Below are 24326 nucleotides of genomic sequence, written 5' to 3'. Positions count from 1 at the left end.
CCAAATCCAACATTTTTTCCCCAAAGCACCACACTTGACCTCAGTATGCAAAATTGCATGAACACTGTTCTGAAGCTGTTGGTATACAAGGCAGTTAAGTTCAAAACCAAAATGTGCAGCAGCCTGGGGTAGCAGACCAGCCTGAAGGTCAGAAACAATCATGTTATCTCTCTGATGTTCCAATGTAAAAATGGATATGGAAGCTGTAAACTATAAAATACCAAATAGAAGGAAGGCTTTTAGTGTTATAGCCTAAATTCACCAAAATGAAGCCACTAAGTAGCCCAGTACATAGAATACCGGACTTGGAGACCAGAGGTTCAAATTCTTTTTCAATTATGTAGCTTTCTGAACCAGGGCATGTAATTTAACCGCTCTCAACCTCAGTTTTCTCTGCTGTAAAACAGAAATGATAACAGTACTTATCTCCCAGGGTTGTGGGAAGGATGATTAATTGCAGTAACATATGTAAAGCATTTTGTAAACCTTAAAGCTAAATGTGAGCTAGGAGAGAATACACCTACTGAAACACTTCATCCTCAGAAACTGTTATCAGAGAGAGAGATAACAGCAGTTCATAGAGATGCTTTCTTGGTTGCCATGGGACTCCCCACCCATTACCAGGAGGACTGGGCTGTTTGAGTTCTGGGAGAACAATGTCTTCCCAGGCCCTCCTTACCCTCTAAGGTGGGAACTATTAACACAAACTATACTTCAGGACAATAAAATCTCTTTTTCTTCCCTGCCTTCCATAGCTTTGAGGGAATACAGGCCATGACAGAGGAGGGAGTCAAGGTAAGAGGAGCAAGAGAGTGAAAGGGGAGAAGTCAGCTTATATTGATGTGTTTTAAAAGTAAAGACACTTGTTCATAAAAAGTCTTGCAGAGCAATAATGGCTTGCCCTTAGAACCCCATTGCTAAGAGTATAGCCATCATTACCAGTGATCCAGAGCTAATGACAGCAGAATTTTTTTCCAATTTCCCCCAATTCCCCCACACTTAAGCTTAGTTAAAAGAAACTTTGTACCCAAAAATTTGTTAGCTGAGGTATTACCATAAATGGCAAGCTAAGATCCAAGATAAAATGCAACCATTTTATGAACCCAAAGGACCATATTTCTTTTTTGCTCTCTTGTGTAAGCCAACATTTCTGCAGATTTAAGCAAACAAACCAAAGTATAGTGCCTGATATTATAAGGGTATATTTGCATATGACCCAACATGGGCTGTCAGTACACATATAAAAGTTTAGAAATCTGACTTGTGTACTAGAAAAATAGTCAAAATACCACTACAGCATTAAAAAAAAGAACACTGTAGAAAAATATCACTAAATAACTCTACAATCTCACTCCAAAGATTGACCTTTGGTGATACATATTAGGAATATGGGGTATCAAAATAGTGAATCAAAGTCTACAATGTACTCCTTGCCAATTCGATATTTCATTATATGTGAACATACTGACAAAGGACAGAAACCATGGGTATAAAAAGGATCATGGTTTGAAAAAAAAAATCCTCTCCTATTTACATACAGTACAGTATCCTGACTTGTAAGCTAATGGAATCATATAAACTAACAACATGAGGCCTCTCTAGCCTATCTTCCATGAAAACACACTATCTGGTATGTAAGTTATGGGAGCAGAACCAAGTTACCTTTCTTGACTTTCCATATTCTTCCCTTCCACACACTCTACGTTCCAGTCCAATGGAATAATTCTCTGTATCCTAATTATATCTTTCTTTCCTGTTTCTGTGCCTTTCTTTGCTCATGCTGAACATTATGCCTAGAATACCTTCCTTCTCCTATTCCTTACTCCTGCTGAACACCTACTCATCCTTTAAAAACCAACTTCAATACTACATCCTCCAGGAAGCCCTTCTTGGTCAGCTTGGTCAGAACCAACCTTCACCCTAGAATTCCCACAGCACTTTATCTGAACCCCTTTTTAACATGCTTATCACATCATTTTATTGATGATAAAATTTGGGTCCAAGGAGATTATGTAACTGACTCACAACACAGGTAGTCAGCCACAAAGCTAAACTCAAATCCAGCACCCAATGCTAAAAAATAAAAACAAAACAACTTTCTTTTTACAAATCAGTCATGTTGATAAATTTGCTGCACTTCTCTATCATAACTAATATGACTTGTGAATAGGTCTGTGGATTGAGTTCCACGAAACCAAGAACCATGTTTAACCTACATTTTGTTAATTTCCCCATCACCTAGCACAATGCTCAGCACATAGGAGGTGATTAAATATTTTTTGAATGAATGAGTGGGTTAAAGAAATCTTACCATGCCAGGACCCTTGCCCTGGAAAAATGGTTCTGGAAAGTAAAGATTCATTTCCATAAAGGATGTCGGTAAGTTCTACTTCCTCCCTCTTTCCACATTATTCCAGGCCTAACACTGCCTTCATCAAGTTGTGAGAATGAAGAGTTGGGAAAGGGAAAGGATAAGACTAGGAGTGAAATGGGTGGTGATTTCCTCTCTTCCTCCAAAATTCCATTCAGTGACTCTGTTAAAGAGGTTTGTGATAAGCTACCCATGAAGAGAGAAAAGACTAATCGTACAAGTATCAGAGCTCCTTTTCTCTCCTATTCTACGCTTTTTTATAAAAACCACTGAGCAAAGAAATGGCAAATAATAAATTTTCGTCCATCCATAACAATTTTGTCTGTCCATAATTTTCATTACATGGGTTGGTCATGTGGTAAATGCAAGGAATAAACTGATGGAGAGTCTATGGGCTCCACTAATATCACAGCCATAATAAACAGAAAGCAAAGACGATCTCTCTCTCACCCAAATATTGGAAAGGCTCCCAGTGGTGAATCTACAGGAGGACAATAATCCAACAGGGTGGACAGACAAAGATGGGTTTCATTCAGGAAGGAATATCTACACCAATCTGATTACATATCTGTGACAGTATCAGAGAAGTCTTCCCAGAAATGTCATTATTACTCAATGCTGGATAACAGGTACCTGAAAGGGGCTATTCAGAGTGCAAATGTCAGAAATATCTTGATTCTACTCTCAACCTTTCCTTTCTGGACCTCTTCCTCCAAGATCATTTTTCATTTCTTTGTCTCACTAGGAATCTTTGTCACTAGGATTCAGATTGGCAAGAAAAATAGCACTAGTTAGATTATATGCCATTTTGTATTTTTTTTACATGAATACATGCTTCCAATGAAATAAATAATCAAGACCTGACAGCACTATTCTAAATGAAACAGCATCTTTTTTTAAGCAATCAGGGTTAAGTAACTTGCTCAGGATTACAAAGCTAGTAAGCATCTGAGGCCACATTTGAACTCAGGTCCTCCTGACTCCAGGGCCAGTGCTCTATCTACTATGCCACCTAGCTGCCCCATGAAGTAGACTTTTTAAAGCTCCCTATCCCAATAAAATTCACCAAGAAAACAACTGTCCCTAGTGGTAATAAAACAAAAGCCAACCTAAAATTTTTAATTCTAGAATGAAATAAGAGGAGTAAGGAATTTTATTGGTACAGTATGTCTAATTTATTCATAAAGTGATTTCCTTCAGGAATATAAATAGCAGACAAATCACTTCTCTACACTGGCATAATACCACAAGTGGTGTAATAGCACAGGCTATTTGCCAGTGGGCCCACGTCTGCTCCCTCTGTGCTCATCAGGAGGCAGGGAGCCGCCCTTAGTCTACAGTCTTTTCCTGCTCTTTCAACAGCCACAGTAACCTTTTGTATCCTTCTTTCACTGGCCGCTTTCTGCCAAGGCTTCAGGGAGTGAATTCCTAGACAGGACTTGCTTGTAGCAATTTCTATTTGAGCACCCCAAATGATTTTACTGACGCCCCAGTGGTTAACTACCTGCTGAGTCGGTAGCTAGTGTTGATTTTTATCCCAACAGCTGTTCATTCTACTCAATGGCTGTTATAAGCCTTTTCTCTCTCTTTTTTTTAAAGATACATTTATTTTCTTTGAATGAAAGAATTAGTAAAATGTGAGATACTCCCTGGATATTTTCTAAAAATAGACTTCATAATCAACTCAGGACTGTAGGATTTTTAGCTTAGAGATCATAGCATCTAATTTATTCATTTTATAACAGAGGAAATCAAGGCTCAGAGACATTAAGTGATTTAAAAGCAGTGTTGAAAGGAACTTCAGAGATCATCTAATCCAACCTCCTCATTTTATTGATGATAAAATTTGGGTCCAAGGAGATTATGTAACTAACTTGCAACACAGGCAGTCAGCCACAAAGCTAAACTCAAATCCAGCACCCAATGCTAAAAAACAAAAACAAAACAACTTTTTTTTTTACAAATCATATTGATAAATTTGCTGAACTTCTCTATCATAACTAATATGACTTGTGAATGATACTGACTGTGAAATAGTCAGCTAAAGAAGTTTCTGAATAAACAACAATGAAGTAATACAAGAAGAACCCTGAAAAACTCAGCACTTCACATTCTCATCCAGTATAAATAATTCTCTGCCAGGTCGTGTCTTCTTTTACTTCCTGAAAATGGGCAAAGCGTTGTTATCGCTCTTAGAAATTTTGCCTTGAATGAATTGGAGTCACTATTTTTCCCACTGTCATCATAAAGCCAATCCCCTACTTGGCATTTTCTACATTTGACCAGCCATCTCTTGTCACCCAGCTGCTTTCTCTCACTCTCCCAATTAACTCCTCACACTCTCTAGTCAATTGATTGGCACATTACACTATATACCAAGACCTCCATAAAAAAACGAATTTTTAACTCTGCACCAATTGTTATGTGGGAGTTTTGGGTGATTTACTATAGGGTTTCCAAGGACAGAGCACACTCAGAAGAGAAAGCACAGACAATGAAGACATCATTTAATCCTAGCACCTGACACCCAACACTGTTTCTATTCAATTAATGTTTATAAAATATTAGCTATGCATATGGCATGTGCTCAGTCCTAGGAATACAAAGATGAAGCACTAGTCTGTACCCTCAAGAAATCTACAATCCAATGGGGAAGGGAGACATGAGATATACAATGATATATGACAACTTGCTCAACCATTGCCCAATTGATGGATATTCTCTCAATTTCCAATTCTTTGCCACCACAAAAAGAGCTGCTATAAATATTTTTTGTACAAATAAATCCTTTTCCTTATTTAAAAAAATCTCCTTGGGATACAACCTAGTAGTGGTATTGCTAGATCAAAGAGTATGCACAGTTTCTTTGGGAAGAGTTCCAACTCTCTAGAATGGTTATCAAACCAATTCACAATTCCAATAGGGCATATGTCAGAATATCTTTGGGAGAATATTTCTGCTTGAAAACTGTCACCTAATAATATCTGAGGAGTTAATTCTGGCATGTTCTATAAAATATAGTTTACGTTTTTATCCTTGAATATTCACAAAAAAAAAACATGTGAAGACCTCCTCTACAAATCCTCTGTGATATCCCCTTCTCTTTTTTGGGGAGTTGAGGGTATGGGGTGTCTAGGATTGTGTAGGTCAAAACACTTCTATAATCAGTGTTGTACATTGTATTTATATTTAATTATTAAGTTTACAGAGAGGCAGCATGGCATGGTTTAGTAGACAGAGCCAGCTAGGAAGACCTGGGTCCAAGTCTTGTCTATTACACATACTGGCTTTGTAAACCTGGCAAGTATAATAATAAATAATAATAACAACAACAACGACAAACATTTATCCAGCACTTACCATTTTATCCTCACAACAGCCATGGGAGATGCCCCCATTTTAAAGGAAAGGAAACTGAGGCAAACAGAAGTTAAGCGACTTGCCCAGGGTTACACAGCCAGTAGGTGTCTGGATTTGAATTCAGGTCTCCCTGACTCCAAGCCCCAGCATATCTCAGTGATCAAGACAACTCTCTAAAACTCTAAGTTGCCGAGAAAACTCTAACATTGGCAGAGGAAACTTCCTTACCTGGAAATTCCCTCTACCAGTGAAGTTACAAAGCCAATTTCAATTCCTATTAAATTCACTTTAGTTGACTGAAGAAGTCATATGCAGATGCTTAAATGAAATAAGTAGATAGCTTTAGAAATGAATGCGGGGAGGGTACCTGGCAAATTAAGTGTTTAAAAATGAAGAGCCAAATCTTTCAAAAACTGGATGCCTTTTGCAAATGTTGAAATGTTGTGTGAAAAAGGTGATTTAGCTTGTGTGAGAATTATATGTTAGAAGAAACTAAGTCTTATTACCACCAGAAAAAGCTGTTTAAAACAAATTGGTTTTTAAAATGACGATGCTATTGATACTTGCCCAGCAGAAAGGGGGAAGGGTGTGAAAAACGTGCTCAAGATCACCAGGCTAGTCAGGTGAAGTAATGTAATGCATATGTGATCCAAAATACAGGGGTAACATAAGATAGTAATAAATATGATATTCCTCATATAGTCTTCATGTATTCCAGTCACATTAATTGACTAAAGTTGCTCAAGGATGAACTGGTATCCCTGAGTTAATAAGCAGAATGAGAGGGAGGATGCCAGCCTGTTGGATAGTTCCCTCTAAGGAGGCTGCAGAGAAGACCCACTTGGAATGTGAGGAGGCAGGGAGAAGGGACTATCAACAAGGTCCGTCAAGTAGCTAAAGTATTCAACCTCATCCAGAGGATGGACTCCTCTCAACTAGAACAGAAATAGAAAGACTGTCTGGCTGCACAGTAAGCCAAGAAAACAGGGGCAGGAGGAGGAGGTTACTTTTTTGCTCTCAACGATAAATGAACAAGTTTGACTGTCTAAGAAAATATGCAATAAAGACATCAATAAAAATAACAGTTAAAAATGTAAAAAAAATGTGTACACAGGGAATGAGGAAGATACTCTTTGCACAGCTCTGTAGTCTTGAATCAAAACAGTAGAAGCAGTAGAAATGTTATTCAAGAGTTGTGGGGGTGTCCCCATGCGCTCTTGTGGAAAAAGCAAATGATCAGCTCAAGAGAGCCACTCTCACCACTGCCTGGGATGAGACACTTTAGCTCTCTGGGCTTCAGTTCCTACATCTACGATCAGAGTGGGTTTGACTACATCAGAGTTTCTGGAAGCTGGGCTCTAAGGGAATTTGGATGTGAAGAAGAGCTCTGGAAGGACATTTCAGCTGCTTCTGCTGAAAGACTACAAAAGATTATTGGATTTAGAAATAGAAAGGATGAGACAACCACTGCTATACAGGGAACAATGTGGGCACGATACTGGAGTTGGTAACCATGATTGCTTATTGTCAATTTGTCCGTTTTCTCCTTCCTCACATTCATGGGGTTTTTTGGCCAGGCTTCTTTACCACCTTTTCATTTTTGATTAAGCACTTTAATTCCTCCCTCCCAGTATTCATATTGTTTAGAATAACAGTTCTTACTATAGCATTTACATCATAGTATTTTCTCACAGAAGATGTGAACACAGACTGTTAGAATGAGCTCACCCCTTAGCCCTCTGATTATCTAATTTATTGCCCTATGTGACCCTTGAGAATATCGAAAGGATATTTGTTTCTACTCTCCCTATTAGAACAAAAGCACATTATGATTGTATAGCCCTTTCCAATAGCTCACACAGATTTACCTTTTCAAGTTTCTCTTGATTCCTCTCTATGCATTTCAAAGTTTCCACTAAACTTTTGGTCTTTCACAGGAAATATTTGATATTTCACTAACCTCACATTTTTCCCCAGTAAGATTATATTGAGGTTTGCAGGGTAAATTATTCTTGGTAATAAGCTTTTATTATTTTTCTTTTGTAATACCATATCTCAAATTTTCTTGTCCTTTACAAGAATAGCTGCCAAGTCTGGTGTGATCTTGACTGGAGTTCTTGGGTACTTGAACCCTTCTTTCTGACTGCCTGCAGTATTTTGCTTTTTTCATTGGTAATCTCTAGATTTTGGCTATGATATTCCTGACAGCCTTCATTTTAATCAAGTCAAGAAGCATTTATTATGTGCAAGGCACTGTGCTAAATGCTGGAGTTACAAAGAATTCAAGAGGTGACCAGTAGATAGTTTCTATTTTCACTTGGCCCTATGGTTCTGGACAGTTTTAATTTATGATTTCTTGAAGTACAGTATGCAGTTTTTTTTCTGGTCATAGTTTTCAGGGAGTCTGATGATTCTTAACCTCTTCTTGATCAATTTTTTGGGTCAGTTCTTTTTGATAGTAGATACCCAAAAGTCACTTCTAATTTTTTTTTTCTCTCTTTGGATTTTCATGTAATTTTTTTCTTGTTTTATAGAATCATTGATTTCAATTTGGTTTATTCTAATTTTCAGAGTCCATTATTTGGGTAAGAGTTTCCACCTTCTTTTATAAGTTATTTCTCATTTTCTACACTTGAGAAACCAGAGCAGAGTGGTGTGGCGACTTGCCCAGGGTCACACATCTAGTTAAAGTCTGGGCTGGTATTTGAGCCTAGATATTCCTGACCCCACTCCCACCTCTATCCATTACACCATGCTGCTGGCTTCTGCTTCCCCCAGTATTTCTGTATTTAGAGAAGCAGCAGGTTTTGGGCCCCCTTGGTCCCTCAAGGTTTTGAGTGCCACAACCTTCTGTCAACACAGAGGCAATCCCAGTTGGAAGGGTGACAGTTTTCAGTCCTTTGTACTTCAGTTACCACTGTCGGGGCTATGGCTTTCCAATCACCCTGCAGTTTTTCCTCTGAGGAATACAGTTTTCCTGCCCCTAGGTCCAGAATCCTTGCTATAGGTTTCAGATTCTCCCAGAGCATCTCTAATCCATGCTGACATATTGCTGACTTACATACCTGTGCTCTTTCTGCCTTGTCTATTATCTTTAGCTGTCCTTTTGCACAGCCCTGGACTAGACATAATCTTAATCATTATTCAGTCTAGTGCTCTTTTTAGCTCTTGGCTAGAGTACATGTATGGGACCTGAGCCCCTCTGTGACTGTTCATGCCACCATCTAGGTCCACCATGTCCTTGACTGAAGACTTATCATCTTAGCAGGACCTTCCAAATTTGATGCTCTTTTGGCAGATCTTGTGAAGTGTTGTCTCCATGCCATAATGATGATTTTCAATGAGTTCAGACATTTTAGCATATGCCTTCATCTTGATGAACAACTGTTGTTATCCTCGGCTGTAACATGTTATATAACACACGTCTATTTACACTTTCTACTTTCACCTTTGTTATCAAGGCTTCTATCACTTCTGCATCACTGTACCTGCCTCTGACAGGCTCAATCCCCACATTTCACTTCTTCTTAGTTTAGGCCTTCAATAGCCTATGGGTTGTAAACTCATAACCAAGGCTGTTAGAACTATGTGCTAAGTAAAAATATAAGGCTCTAAGGACTTAAGGATCTCTCCTGAGGGCTAAGAGAACATAAATGGTGGTAAGACGTTGTGACTATTTTGGAGGTCCTCTTTCCTCACTTCACTTTCAAGTTAAGGGCTATGTTGTAGACCAGGGGTGGGGAACCTGTGGCCTCCAGGCCACATGTGGTCCGCTAGGTCCTCAGGTGCAGCCCTTTGACCAAATCCAAACTTCAAATAGAACAAATAGTTTGGATTTGGTCAAAGGGCCTCACTTGAGGACCTAGACGGTCACATGTGGCCTCGAGGTCACAGGTTCTTCACCTCTGTAACGTGGACAGTTAGATGTAAGGAATTTTGATCTCTTGTTACTTGTTCAAGGATTAAAAAAAAATCTCTACACAGTCTTCAGTCCATAGTCTACTGATCTCCTCTGAGGTCCTTTCCATTTCTAGATCTAGGAATAAAATGTCTGAGAACATAAATAGCCCTATCTTGATCTGAACCTGCATCTCAATTCAAAGACTTAAGCTAAAACAGCATTAATATTTTCTTCTTTCAGATAAGAGATGAATTGTCCCTTCTGTTGAGACACTTTCTTCTTAGATGTCCTGATTTTAATGTGATGATCACTATTCCTCCCTATCCTATATTTAATTCTTCTTGGTTTGGGGTTCCATTTAAAAAGAGAGAAGAATGATAGCCAAAGAGAAAGGAAGGAGTCACTCCCAGATGTATTGAGTACCAGCTGTTTACAGAGATACTACAAAGCAGAATGGTGCAGTAGAAAGGGTTGTATTCGGAGGCAGATTACCTAGATTCAAATCCTAACTCTGTCACTTACTATCAATGTGACCTTTGAAGTCATTTAACCTTTCTGGGCCTCACTACCTCAGCTGGCTCGTCTATAAAAATAAGGAGACTGAACTAGTTGTTCTTTAAGGTCCCTTCCAGATCTAAAATCTATGAGTCTGATAATTAAGACTAGTCCTGAGGTTCCAATGTGAATGCTATCCAACTGTCTTCCCCACCTTTGTACATACAATCATTTCTTTACTTCTTGTATCTCATAAAATTTTTATTGTCAGAAGTTTCTAATATTTAAACAGCATCCTTAATACTACACATTTATTCCTATTTTCCTAATCTGCCCCTAGTAAAAAGCAATCAGTTGCTCTTCTCGTTCCATATAGTATGCTACCTTAGACTTGAAGACTATTAGGTCCCAACCTTGTTTTTGCTTTCCATGTTAAAACCCCTAACTCCTTTAATAAATGTTTTTTTGGGGCAGCAGCAAAAGCTAAATTTTAAAGTCATGATGACAGTCTATAAATATAAACACATATATACACATACCACTTCTACTTTCCATAAAATTTTGCCGAATAAGGGCATCATCACAAAAAGCTGGGAAATCGAATGAGTCTCAAGTCACCAAATGGGTTATTTATGATTGAGTTTTGTTAAAAAAAAATCAATGTGTCTAAATAAGCTTAAGCTTGGGATTTTAAAATTTAACACTTCTATGCAGAAAAGTAATTCCCTCTAATGGACAAATCTGAACCTTCCAAACTCCAACAAGCTATTCCTTTGCTAGGATGTATACTTATTAACTGCTGTACACCTACATAATTTTATCAGTAGGATGCTGGCACAGATGGCACTTACCTATTTAGGCCTAACCAAGGCTATAATTTTAAAGAAAGAAAATCCTTGCAGTTCTATCGGAAACATCCCACTCACCTCCTAAGGTGTAGTTATATGTTCTACTAACAGAGCTAGAAACCCAATAAACATTACAGAACACAATATATTTAAATCAATTCCTCTTATGCAGGAAGACCAACACCATAAGAATGGAGCTTCTGGAAGCCAATTATTCTAGCATTCATAGAAATTACTGGCAACAACAGGAAGAGCTATTAGTCACAGAATCATAATCATAGAATATAACAATAAACGATGGCTTTTCCCAGAGTGGGGGGAACTAACTTTCCGGTAAGGAAATATTCAGCTCCTCATGAGAATCCTCATAAACAGAAGGTAGCAAAGGGGACAGATGGGACTTCCAAGGGATGGAGAGCAGCCCTCAAAGCATGGGAGAAAGGTATAGGGGGCAGCCTCTGACAACTCTGATTTCCTCAGCCAGCCACTTTTAAATACCTTAAATGAGCCTGATGAGGAATCTTGCCCCAGAGCTTACCTGTGCATATTCTCTCTCAATTGCAGCCTTCTTCTGACTGAATGTCCTAAAAAAGAACAAACATTTATTTCAAAAAATGCACAATAAGTAAATAAACTCAGAGAGAAAAAAAATCTTTCAAACATTCCCTGTAATTCACCAAGGAGAAAAGAGAAAATTACAGAAAAGAATTCCATAATCTTATGATAATCTTATCATAAATAAATAAGTTTCTCAAGAATCAATACGTATCAACCCTAAAACTATTTCCTCCACTCTAATGATTTGCCAGACTGACTCAACTCAAAGGGTAATATAATTAAGTACTATGATTCCAGCCCAAAATAGACATTCACATACCAAAGTGAATATTTTGAGTTGGCAGGTGAGGTTTTTCCCCCCAAGCAAGACAAGGATAGTTGCAGGGTGGAGAACCTGCAGCCTCAAGACCACATGTGGCCCTCTAGTTCCTCAAGTGCAGCCCTTTGACTGAATCCAAACTTCACAGAACAAACCCCCTTAGTAAAAAGATTTGTTCTATGAAGTTTGGATTCAGTCAAAGGGCTGTACTTGAGGGCCTAGAGAGCCACACGTGGCCTCAAGGCCACAGGTTTCCCACCCCTGGTTCTAGACAAATCAAGGAATAACCAAAATCTTTTATTTTTCATTTTCATTCGGCTTCACCAATAATGACACATCTTTATTCTCTCAACAGAAAAGAATACTTAGAACTCACTGAAATCTTACAGGCCTTTTACATATAAACACACTATGAAGTAGAGATATGTGGACTCCTAAGGAGTCTATGGATAGATTTCAGGGAGTCCAGAAACTTGGACAGGAAAAAAATCACAGTATCATTTTCACCAACCTCTCACTAGGAATTCGCTTCAATTATTTAAAACCATTACTCTGAGAAGGGGTCCGCAGGTTTTACCAGACTGACTGCCAAAGGGGCCCATGGCACAAAAAATGTTCAGAATTCCTGCTAGAGTGTAACATCTGTTTCCAATACTTTAAATAATAAGGAGGAGTAAAACTACAGAGAAAACTTACAAGACTCATGACTACTTAGGGGTATTTAAGGTGACCTATCTACAGTTAAGTTTCTTATGCAACAAATTTCTTCATTATACTCATGTTGAACAAAAAGATTTTCTCATCTGAACAAGATCATAAAAACAAATTGTTATAGCCATTTCAAACAGCAGTAATCCTACACTATCATATTTCAAAAAGATTCATGATTTCATCCACATGTCCTCCCTTTACCAACACAAATCGCAACTTTTCTACACTTTGGTAGACAATCTGTGGTAAGTATTACCAAAAATTAATAATGATTAAATCATGACCTAGTTAGTACCCAACCCTCACTATAATGTACTTAACTAGTCTGATTCATAGATGACAGTATACACTTCCTGGTTATCTCACCACGCTACATGTGATGGCCTCTAGCTGTGGTCCTAATCTGCCCCAACCCATCCACCACAACCCTGTATTCTACCCTTATATCCCTCAGCTTTGAATGGCAAAATTTTACCTTATCTTGCCTGGAACTTCCTGGCTACACATTGCTGTGTGCAGACTACCACCCCCACCCTCAAAGGCCACTTTTTAACTCCTCTTTGTGTGTTGTCTTCTCCTGGAGAACAAGGAGTGTCTTACTTGCTTATATTTGTATCCTAGTGCTTAATACTAGGCACTTGTGCCTGGTACACAGTAAACACATAATCAATTATCTATGTGTCTTGTCTGTCTGTCTATCCATCCAGCCTAGCTTGCTTGGTGACCTCACTAGGTCCCATGGGTGTGAGTATTATTTCTTTGCTGATTCCCAGTTATTTATATCCAGACCTAGTCTCTTGCCTGAGCTCTTTCCAGTCCCACATCACCAAATGACTCTTGGACAGCTCAAAATGGATATCATATAAGCATCTCAATCTCAAGGTATACAAAACATAACTCATGTTATCTTTTCACACAAACTTCTTCTTCCCACCTTTCCCATTACCCCCCAGTCAAGCAGGCTTGCAATCTCAGTTTCATCCTCAACTGACTGTGCCCTCAGCTCACCCTGCCTAACCAATGCCTTGCAAAGTCTTGTTTCTGCTGTTGTGACTTCTCTCTACTCAGCCACATCCTAGCATGGGACTCACTACCTCACAGCCACACTATCACAAAAGCCTTCTGGCTGGTCTCCCTGCCTCAGGATTTTTCCCACCCTAATCCATTCTTCACTCAGCTACCAAAGTGATTTTCCTAAAGTACAGTTCTGATGATGTCAACACCCCCTCACTCATAATGAACTCCAGGAGGTATCTGTTATCCCTAGGATCAGATACAAAATCCTGCTGGGCATTTAAAGCCCTTTATAACCTGGCCCATTTCTATCTTTCCCATCTTCTTACATTTTACTCCCCCCTCTACCTCCTATACAATTCAGCTACACTGGACTAATTACTGTTTCACACAAAGGATTTCCCAACTCCCTGCATTTTTACTGGTTGTTTCTCACACCGAATGCTCTTCCTCCTCACCTCGGCCTCCTAGCTTCCTTGGCCTCCTTTAACACTCAGTTCAAATGTCATATTCAGCAAGAGGCCTTACCTGGTTTGCCCGTCCCATAACCCATTCCCTTCCCCAATGCTAGTGACTTCCCTCTGAGATTACCTTCCATTTATACTTTACAGTACACGTCTTACATATACATACTTATTTACATGTTGTCTCATTAAAATGTGAGCTCCTTAAGGGCAGGCACTAGATTTTTCTATTTCTTTGTATTCACAGCCTTTATTTAGCATAGTATCTGACACAGAGTAAACACTTAATATATATCAGACATATATAATTGACTGTCAGTCAGTCTCTCTATCTGTCCTGGTAGCCTCTCTATCTTAGAAGAACCTTCTAAAGTTTGCATTCATCCATCAAGGCCTTTAAGAACCTTAGGTGGGAGAGGATTCTGGGAAGATATCTTGGTGGAGTAGGTCAGAAAATTCCAAGCTCTCAAGATTTTCCCCCACAAAAGAGTTAAAATAGCACCATAGGGCGAACAAAGTATGGGTAGAGACAAAGAAGAATTGGGTCACAACCAGGATCTTCCTGGGACAATTTGAGAAGATTTGACGAAAAATCCCAGGACCAGGTTTGGTCCCTTCGAGGAGTAAACACCTCCAGGCTAGGTTCCACAGTGGCAAGCCCCTTAAACAACAATCCCAGGCAAGTCCTGGGATTAGTTGGTTTGAGAAGCTGCTTCCACCCCAGCCACAGGAACTTTTCACCCCAGGATAGTGAGGGGAGTTGGGCGTTTTAGCCCAGGAAGATTGAGGGAACCTCTGCTAATGAGGAACATCAGACCCAGCTGTGCTGCGAAGAACGGTGGGGGCGAGAAGGAACCAGCACATGCCTGGTGAGTGCAGAAGCAGGGGGGCAGAAAGCCCCTGGCTGTGGGTACTTACAGGAGGCTGGAGGTTTGGCTTTGGTTCCAAGGCTAGAGGGGAGAACTGAAGATCTGGGTCAAGAGACACCAGTTCCCATACCACACGGCTAGAGGTGATTACAAAAATCAAGTTATTACCACAAAAAAAAATGCATAGGCAAAGGAGAAAGAATCCAACCATAGAAACCTATTATGGGAATAGAGATGACTGGGGTTCATCTTCAGAGGAAGATATTGAAGTAAAGAAACCCCCAAGGAGCAACGTCAAATGGTCACTTGCCCAAAAAGAATTTATAGAAGATCTTAAAAAAAGACTTTAAAAATCAAATGACAGAGATGGAGGAAAAACTAAAAATTAATAATAACAATCCAAGAAAAGCAAGAAGGTTATGAAAGGAAAGTCAACCAATTAGAAAAGGAGATCCAGAATCTCAAGGAGGAAAATGACACCTTGAAAATTAGAATTGGGCAAAGTGAAGCCACTGAAATTATAAGAGACCAAGAAATAATTAAACAAAACATGAATAATAAAAATAGAAGAGAAAGTGAAACATAAGAAAAACAGCACATCTGGAGAATAGATCAAGAAGAGACAATATAAGAATAATTGGACTAACTAAAAGTTATGATCAAAAAAAGAATCTTGGTACAATAATACAAGAAATTATTAAAGAAAATTGTCCTGGAGCATTAGAACAAGGCAGGGAAGTAGAAATAGAAAAAATCCATCAATCACCACTTAAAAGAGATACTATGAGAAAAACTCATAGGAATATCATGGTCAAATTCCGAAACCCCCAGCTCAAGGATAAAATATTAAAAGCATCAAGATTAAAGCAATTTAAATATGAGGGTCCCACAATTAGAATTACACAAGACCTAGCAGCAGAGATATTATAAAGGAACACAGGTCTTGGAAGACAATATATCGAAGAGTAAAAGACCTCGGGCTCTGGCCCACGGTATCATACCCAGCAAAGCTAAGTATTATTTTGAATGAAAAAAAAATGGACATTTAGGGGCAGCTAGGTGGCACAGTGAGTAGAGCACTGGTCCTGGAGTCAGGAGGACCTAAGTTCAAATCCAACCTCAGACACTTGACACACTTACTAGCTGTGTGACCTTGGGCAAGTCACTTAACCCCAATTGTCCTGCCTTCCCCCCTCCAAAAAAAAAAAAAAAGACATTTAATAAAGTTTCACACGTTCAAGACTTTGTAAAAACAAAAAAAAATCCTCAACTTAATAGAAGATTCGACATACAAGAACCAAGAGAAACATAAGGTATATGCCAAAGACTAATTATAAGGGATTCATGTAAATTGCATGTCTAAGATTCTTATTAATAACTGGCGAGCTCATGAAGCTTAGGGTAAACCTGATTATGATATGAATTTTCAAAAGTAAAACCATTTAGGAACAGCTAAAAAGAGTAACTATTTTATACAAATGAGGTGCAAGAGGAAAAAAGGACACTGAGGAATTAGATGGGGGAGGAGGACTGGTAGTTCTGGTAACGTACTTTCATCGGGAATGGGTTTACGAGGGAACAATACATATATATTTAGAAGAGTATAAAAGTCTTCTAAATTTAGAAGAAATAAAATGGTAGGGGCATAGAGAGGGGGGAGAGGACAAGGGAGGGATCTTTAGAGGGAAGAATAAGAGAAAAGGTAAAAGCAGGGCATAGAAGGGTGTTTAGATTGATGGGAATGGGAGGATAAAGGAGGGATCCTTGGAGGAGGGAAGGCAAGTAACACGAGGGAAAGGTAGTGGTAGAGGAGGGAGGTAGGCAAGTAACAGGAGTGCAAGGTAGCAGGTAGAAGTAAAGTAGAAGAAGCAGGAGGGACAGGAAACAAGAGATATGTACAAACATAAAAACAAAAATCAGGAGTAAAGTATATGTCTATATACACATGTATATATGTATATGTATATATCTGTATGTGTATGTATATATCAAGAAACATATCTAAACTATATTATAGCCTTCTGGGGGTGGGGAGAGGGGAAAAAAAGAACAAAGTTAAAAAGTGCACTGCAGAGAACAAAAGAAAACACAAAGAAGCAAAGAAAAGATGGGCAAATCTCAACACAAGGTGTATTATTTATCATACAGGCTTTCTCAAAATGAAAATTTATTGTCACACATTTTGAATCCTCTTATGTTCTGCTATGCACATGACATGTTTTTTTTTCTTTCTTACTTTAAAGTTTCAATATTTAAGTTTATGATGTTTTGTTTCTTTTCTCTATTCTGCATTTGTGTTCTGGTAAAATAAAAAAATGGAAAAAAATAAAATTAAAAAAAAAAAGAACCTCAGGTCCTTTCCAAGGCACAAGGAGACTTCAAAATAAGATTTATTGTAATTCAAAGAAATTGCATTATTCCTTCCCCTAGTCCGCATGATTCCTCCCTCAGCAAGTTGGAGTTGGGATGAAAAAAGTTGCACAGGTTCTCAACTAATACTATTTCACAAACTTCAAAACAAACACGTGGGGAAAAAACAATCACTACGTACTAGGATGCAAAACTAACAAATTAACTGATACTTTCAAACTGTTTAAAAAACCACTTGGTAGCACCCTACATGATTCTAGGATCACAGGCCCATAGACTGACAGCTGTAAGTAATCATAGAGATCATCTAGTCCAACTCCTTCATTTTACAGAGTTCTAGGTGGGTTTTCCAAAAGTCTGATATGTTGGAGACCACATCTTTATGGTCATACAACTGGATGAAAGGTGTAAAAGCATCTAAGCTTCCATTAAGCTTGTTTAAGCAATTGATTCAATACAGCAAAATATGAGTTTAAAGGCTCTCTTCCAAAAGGGTGCCTTTCATGTATATGTGAAGATCTCTTCAAACATATAACAACATAGATAATTTTGTTTCAGTTATTAATACCAATGAGGAATAAAACAGGCTTGTAAATGGTGTTTGCTACTTTTATGGAGGGTGTCCAGCATAAAGAACAAATCAAAGAGGGATTCCCTACAGATAGTGAGATGCTCCAGATATTCCTGTTTGTGGATAAAATTGTTCTGTTGAATCAAGGGTTGGACCACTGCAGAGTACCCTCAATGAGATCCACAAATCACTGAAAGGGCTTACCCTGTCCATACACGAAAAAATCAAGTAGATGGAAGCCATCTCTATACAGTAGGATGGACCTATATGTCCATCAGCACCTCTAACAGTTACTACCAGAGTGACTACAGGCAAAGTTGCTTAAGCTCTCAGTCTCCATTTTCTCATGTGTAAAATGTGGGCTTTGAACTAGATTTTCTCTGAGTTCCTTTTTGTCTCTAAATGTACGATTTTATCCTTTCTAACTTGGCATCCAGTCATTCTCAAAGGGGGGATGTTTTGGTAAATAGTGTACAAGAAAAAAGAACTTAGGTTTCATTTTGTTTTTTAATATCTTGAAAATATGAATGGTAGACAATCTAAATAGGAGATACAGTATTCACAGTTGCCATGAAACATACAGGTGTCTCCTTTTCCCAGGGAAAGAAAATTACTCATGTTGCCAGAAATGGCATAGTACCCAATTCTTAATCATCTGTATTTTTATGTTAGTTTTTAACATAGGATGAATCTAGGAAGACAACTGAAGGAAAATTAAGTAGTTTTTCAAGAAAAGGATATATCATGCACTTTGAATAATGTTCTAATGCTCTGAATCTCGTATTTTGAAAGGAATTCCTTTGTTCAGTCAACATTACAGAGTACTAATTTAACCTCACTTGCCCACCTGCCCAAAAAGCAAGATGCTTTCCCTATGGAGGATAGCTCTACCAGTGTATTAAAAAAGTATCTCAATTTTGTTTCAAAAGTGTTATTTAGAGGACTACACTGAGACCTAAGCAGGTAACTTAAGAGATCATATAATCAGTCACTTTGTAACTGAAGACCAGAGAAAGATTAAAGGATCTGTTCAAATTAATGCAGGCTGAGCCAAAATTCAAACCCAAGTCCTGTGACTGCAAATTCACTGTACTTTCCCCTGCACGAACATATTTAACAGTCATTCCAGAATCAGCCATGTTATAGTCATTTACAAACAGATCTGAACAAAAACTTTTTAAAAAAACTTAGAAAAAAAGGTAAAGATGAGAAGACTTTCCAGTGTTTTTTAGTGTTCAATTTTAAGAGTTCCAAGCTTACTTCTTTAAAGCAAGACATATAAATCACTTAAGCTCTCTGGACCTGAGATGCCTCATCTGAAAAATTAAATAGCTTCTAAAGTTCTTCCCAGCTCCAATTCCAATGCTCCTATGAGAGAAATAGAAAACTGTGTAAACTCTTCGACTCAACAATACTATTAGGTCTGTTTCCCCAGGTGATCAGGGAAAAGGAAAAGAACCTATATATTGTAAAATATTTATAGCAGCTCTCTTTGAGGTGGCAAAGAATTGGAAACTGAGAGGATGCCTATCAACTGGGGAATGGCTAAATGAGTTGTGGTATCTGATTGTGATGGAACACTACTATGCTGTAAGAAATAATACACAGGTTGAATTTTAGAAAAACATGGAAAGAACTACATGAAATAATGAACAGTGAAATGAGCAGAACCAAAAGAATGTTATATACAGTAAGAGCAATATTGTTCAAAGAATAACTGTAAAAAACTAAGCTATTTTGAGTATTATAAATATTCAAATCAACTACAAAGGACTTATAAAGGAAGATGCTATCTGCCTCCAGAGAAAGAACTGATAAATAGAAGCATGCACAATGGTGTGTGTGTGTAACATGGAAGACAGTTTAGAACTAAAAATGTAACAAAAAGTGAATTTTTTTTTAAAGTATCTCTACCCTCAAAGAGCTCTCGGTATAACGGGGAAGACATGCAAATAACTATTCAGTTACAAGATATATACAGGGTAAATTTCAAAGGGAAGAAGGCACTAAACCTGAATGGGTTTAGGAAAGGCCTCCACTACTCCCTTGTAATACTACCCTTCATATTCTGTTAATCTTCAACCTGCGGCTTCCCCCACCATCTGCCTTCTCTGTTCCTAATCCCATAATGCTGTAGAGTTGAGGAAATCTCACAACACTGCCAACCAAACACTAAGAACTCATACTATCTAATCTCAACTGGGCCCTTACTGCTAACACAACATTATTTTTATCCCTTCCTTAAGACCTCAAAATCATTTTATCATCAATCATCCTATCTTTGTTTGCTCCAGTCTCTCAGGAAAAGGTAGACATTCTCCTAATAACTCCTTTGCTTGGGTCCATGTTCTCCCCCATCCAGACCCATTCCCCAAGGAGTACAACACAATAATTATTCCTCTTCTCTTCTTTCCAACTTCTTCCTGTACACAGGCACTGCTTCCCAGTACTTACAAATACGCCCAGCTCTTTTGCATTCTTTTGTAGTCCAGCTTTTGATTTCACCCCTCCTCTACCTACTGAAAACGCTCCCTCTAAAGTTCAAAAATTTAACTGTTAAATATTAGATCCAAAGATCTTTTCTCAGTCCTCACCTCCTTGACATCCCTGTCACTTCTGACACTGTCAGTCACCCTCTTTGTCCTGCACACTCTCTCCTGGTTCTTCTTCTACCTGTGTGACCACTCTTCAGTCTTCTTTACTGGTTAGTCATCCATTTCCTACTCCCAAGTATGAGTGTCCCACAAGATTCTGTCCCTCTTTTTTTCCCCTCTCATGGTGATGTCAACTGTTTCCATGATTTCAAAGATCATTTCTACACAGATCATTGTGTACTCTGCCCTGGTTCACATATTTGGAATATTATGGTTAAATTCTAAGCATCACATTGGAATTGACAAGCTAGAGAGCATCCATATGAAGCTGCCCTGAGAGATCATGCCAGACTAATTAACTTAAGGAATTAGGGACATTTAGGCTAGAAAAGAACAGACTTAAGGAGATACAATAGCTGTCATCAAGTGTTTGAGAAACTGCTAAGTGGAAAAGGAATGAGACTCGTTTGGCTTGGCTAAGAACAGTAGATGAAAGTCATGGGTGGAATTAAGGCATCAAATTTAAAAAAAAAATACTTTTCTACTACTAGAACTTTCCAAAAATGGGATGGGCTCCCTTCATCTGCTGCCTCCAAATGAAGGCTAGTAAGATTTGTTTTATGTTAGAAAGGATATTCTTGGTCGAGTACAGATTGTAACAGACAGCTCTAGAGGTCCACTCCAAGTCTGACTGTTTGAACAATCAGATGTCCCGGTTCTACAGAACATCTACACTTAAACCTCACTAACTGAACCTCGAATTCGGCATGTCCAAAACATAGCTCATTATCTTTAATGTTAAATCCTACTCTCAGATTTCTCAAATAGCGAGAGCAGAAGGATCTCGAGCTAAAGAATCTAGGTTCTAATTCTGGCTCTGAAACTTACTACCAATGTAATCATAGGCAAGTCATTTAATCTCTTTGGGCCTTGATTTCCTCATCTGCAAAATGAGGATTTTTTGACAAGATAGCCTCTAATGTTCCCTCCAGTTCTAAATCTAAGATTCCAAGATCCTATAACTCTCAAATCCATACAGCCACCCCTGATTACACCCCTCAGTTCCCATCCCATATACTTAACTATCTGTGGGATAGCTCCACCTAGATGTCCCATCAGCATTTCAGACAGTCTATTTCTCCTCCAAATATATCAAGTCAAGATAGCTTCATCAAAAAAAGATAATGCCAGGTTGCCCTCATTTCCTTGCCTCTTCTAATAACTTCTATTTATGCTTTTTAAAAAAAAAATCAGAATTTCTTCCTAACATTAGCCTCCCCATCCCCTTAGAATTTTTTTTTTGTTTTACAAAAGGAATTTTGAGCATAATTCAGCTGATAAAGCAACTGTGTTTTCCACACCTCTCGTCCCCCACCTCTCTAAAAAGGGGAGGAGGGAGACGTGTTTTCACCTCTTTTCTTTGAGTTCTTGATTAGTCATTGCTTTGAGTTTGGTAGCTAATTTCATTTTCTGACAGGTTTATTAAAACTGGTAGGTTAAGGAAATTTCTTAGATACAGTTTACCAAGATTTATGTAAGCATTTGACAGTATCTCTCATGCCATTCTGGGGACAAGATGGAGAGATATGAGCTAGACAATAATAAGGACAGGTAGATTAAAATCTGGTTGAATGACTGGGCCCAAAGAAAAGTCATTAATGATTCAATGTCAACTTGGAAGGTCTCTAGTAGTTCTGGCACTGTTTTAACATTTAGTCAATAGTTTAGATAAAGGCAAAGATAGAATACTTCTTAAATTTGCAGATTATAACAAATGTAGGAACAATAGCTAACATTATATGACAGATGAAAGACTTCTACTAGTTAGAATACCAGACTAAATCTCATTAGAAGAAATGTAATAGAAATAAATGTAAAGTCTTATACTTGGGTTCAAAGAAACTTCACAAGAACAAGATGGAGGAGGCATGAGTAGTTAATAGTTCATCTGAAAAACTTGCAGGAACTCTAGTGGATTGCAAACTCAATGCATGGAAATAATGCAATGTGGCACCCCAAAAAACTAATGCAATCTTGGCTACATTTTAAGCTTAAAAATCTTTGGATTAGCTATATTAAGAGATGAGTAACCAACGCTAAAAAGATGATGTATTCACTGCTCTGTCCTGGTTCAGATCAAATTTGGAGCACCATGTTCAGTTTTGAGTGCAACATTTTAGAAAAAATAGTGAAGGGCTGGAAAGTATCCAGACAAACAAACAACCAGGTTGGTGAACATAAAGATACTAACAAATGAAAATGGGTTGAAGGAACTAGCGACATTTAGCACAGAGAAGAGAAAACTTGGGAGGAAATACAGTTTCTGTTTTCAAGTATTTGAAGTCCTGACACATGGAAGAAGAATTAGGCCTGTTCTGCTTAACACCACAGGGCAGAGCTAGGAACAATCTGAAATGGGATAAATGCAGACTTGATACAAAATGAAAACTTTGTAATAATGAGAATGTCCAGAAGTAGACCAGGCTACCTCAGGATATAGAATGGATTCCCTGTCCTGGGAGATCTTCAGACAAAAGCTTGTTCCTACTCCAGGATCCCTGGAATACCCTGTAAAACCCTGTAAATACCAGACAAGGTAAGATGAAGGACACCTCAATGCATGGGCTCTCTGCAAAAGTTTAACCATTAATCAAAGTCTAGTCTAAACCTACTTTTGAGACTCTAAGACCAGAGAAGGGAATGCTCGTCATCAAGTCTACCAATTAGCAATGGTTCTAAAGGCCCAAATGAGGCTTAAAGGCAAACACAGAGAACATGGTCATTAGCTTCAATAAGCTTGGTAATTAGAACCCTTTCTCTCCTCTTCCTGCCCTGACTTGATCCATCCATCCAAAGACTTGGTGTCAGAAACCTGTGTTCAAGTTCCACTTTGGCCACTTAGAAGCACTGTGTCTTGTAAATAAAGATGCTTAACCAACATTTATTGAATTAAATGTGTGACTTCATCTATGAAAGTTGCAAGGAGGCCATTTTTAGTTTTGACATAAGGGAAAACTCCCTAAAAATGAAAGCTATCCAAAAATCGAATGGGCTTCCAGCCTCAGGATAATAAAGTACGTCCAGATTTGGGAATAAAAGGAAGACATTTGGCCAGGACCTGTTAAACACTTATAGACACTAATGATAAAGATCTCCGTGTTTGCCTTCAAGTCTAATTTGAACCTCTAGAACCACTGCTAATTGGTAGACTTCATGGATAACATTAACAATCTCAAAAGCAGCCCCAGACTATACTTAGAGTACTGGGGAAATTACATAGTTTTATGGTTGGTTTGTTTATAATCCCAAAGCTCATTGCTTTAAAACCAATAGTTTATTGGCTAAGAATATTGGAACCTATAAATCTATGAAAAGTTAATATTACGAACATCCAAAGAGACAATAGCAATTTGTACAGTAGACATAAGAAGTTTGTAGCACAGCAGAATAGGATTTAGTTTGGAAAGAATGTTAGGGATCATAGAATATTAATCAATTCAACACTTTCATTTTATAGATGAGAAAACTGAGGCACAAAAAGGCTGTGACTTGCCCAATGTCACATATGTAATAAGAATGACAAAACGTGGGGGGCGGAGCCAAGATGGCGGCTGGAAAGCAGGGACTAGCATTAGCTCTGTACCGAGTCCCTCCAAAAACCCGTAAAAAATGGCTCTGAACCAATTCTAGAACTGCAGAACCCACAAAATAGCAGAGGGAAGCAGGGCTCTAGCCCAGGACAGCCTGGATGGTCTCTGGGTAAGGTCTATCCTGCACGGAGCTGGGAGCGGAGGGGAGCAGAGCAGAGCCCAGCGTGGACCAACCAGAGCAGGAGCCGGGTGGAGCAGGCCCTAGCACCCTAAATCAGTGAGCTGTAGCAG

At 38.5% G+C, this 24326-nt stretch overlaps 1 protein-coding gene across 1 annotated transcript in view; it reads right to left on the bottom strand.

Moving 5' to 3' along the window:
* The window catches only part of FCHSD2 (FCH and double SH3 domains 2), a 359064-nt gene that overhangs the window by 277667 nt on the left and 57071 nt on the right, over positions 1-24326 (bottom strand). The window contains exon 3 of the mRNA XM_036745787.1: positions 11514-11559. Within this exon, the coding sequence (XP_036601682.1) occupies positions 11514-11559 (46 nt within the window). The remainder of the gene's footprint in view (positions 1-11513; positions 11560-24326) is intronic.

Source organism: Trichosurus vulpecula, chromosome 2, assembly GCF_011100635.1.
Source record: "Trichosurus vulpecula isolate mTriVul1 chromosome 2, mTriVul1.pri, whole genome shotgun sequence".
Taxonomy (NCBI): domain Eukaryota; kingdom Metazoa; phylum Chordata; class Mammalia; order Diprotodontia; family Phalangeridae; genus Trichosurus; species Trichosurus vulpecula.
The sequence above is the reverse complement of the archived record's forward strand: the minus strand, read 5'-3'. Positions and strand labels throughout refer to the sequence as shown.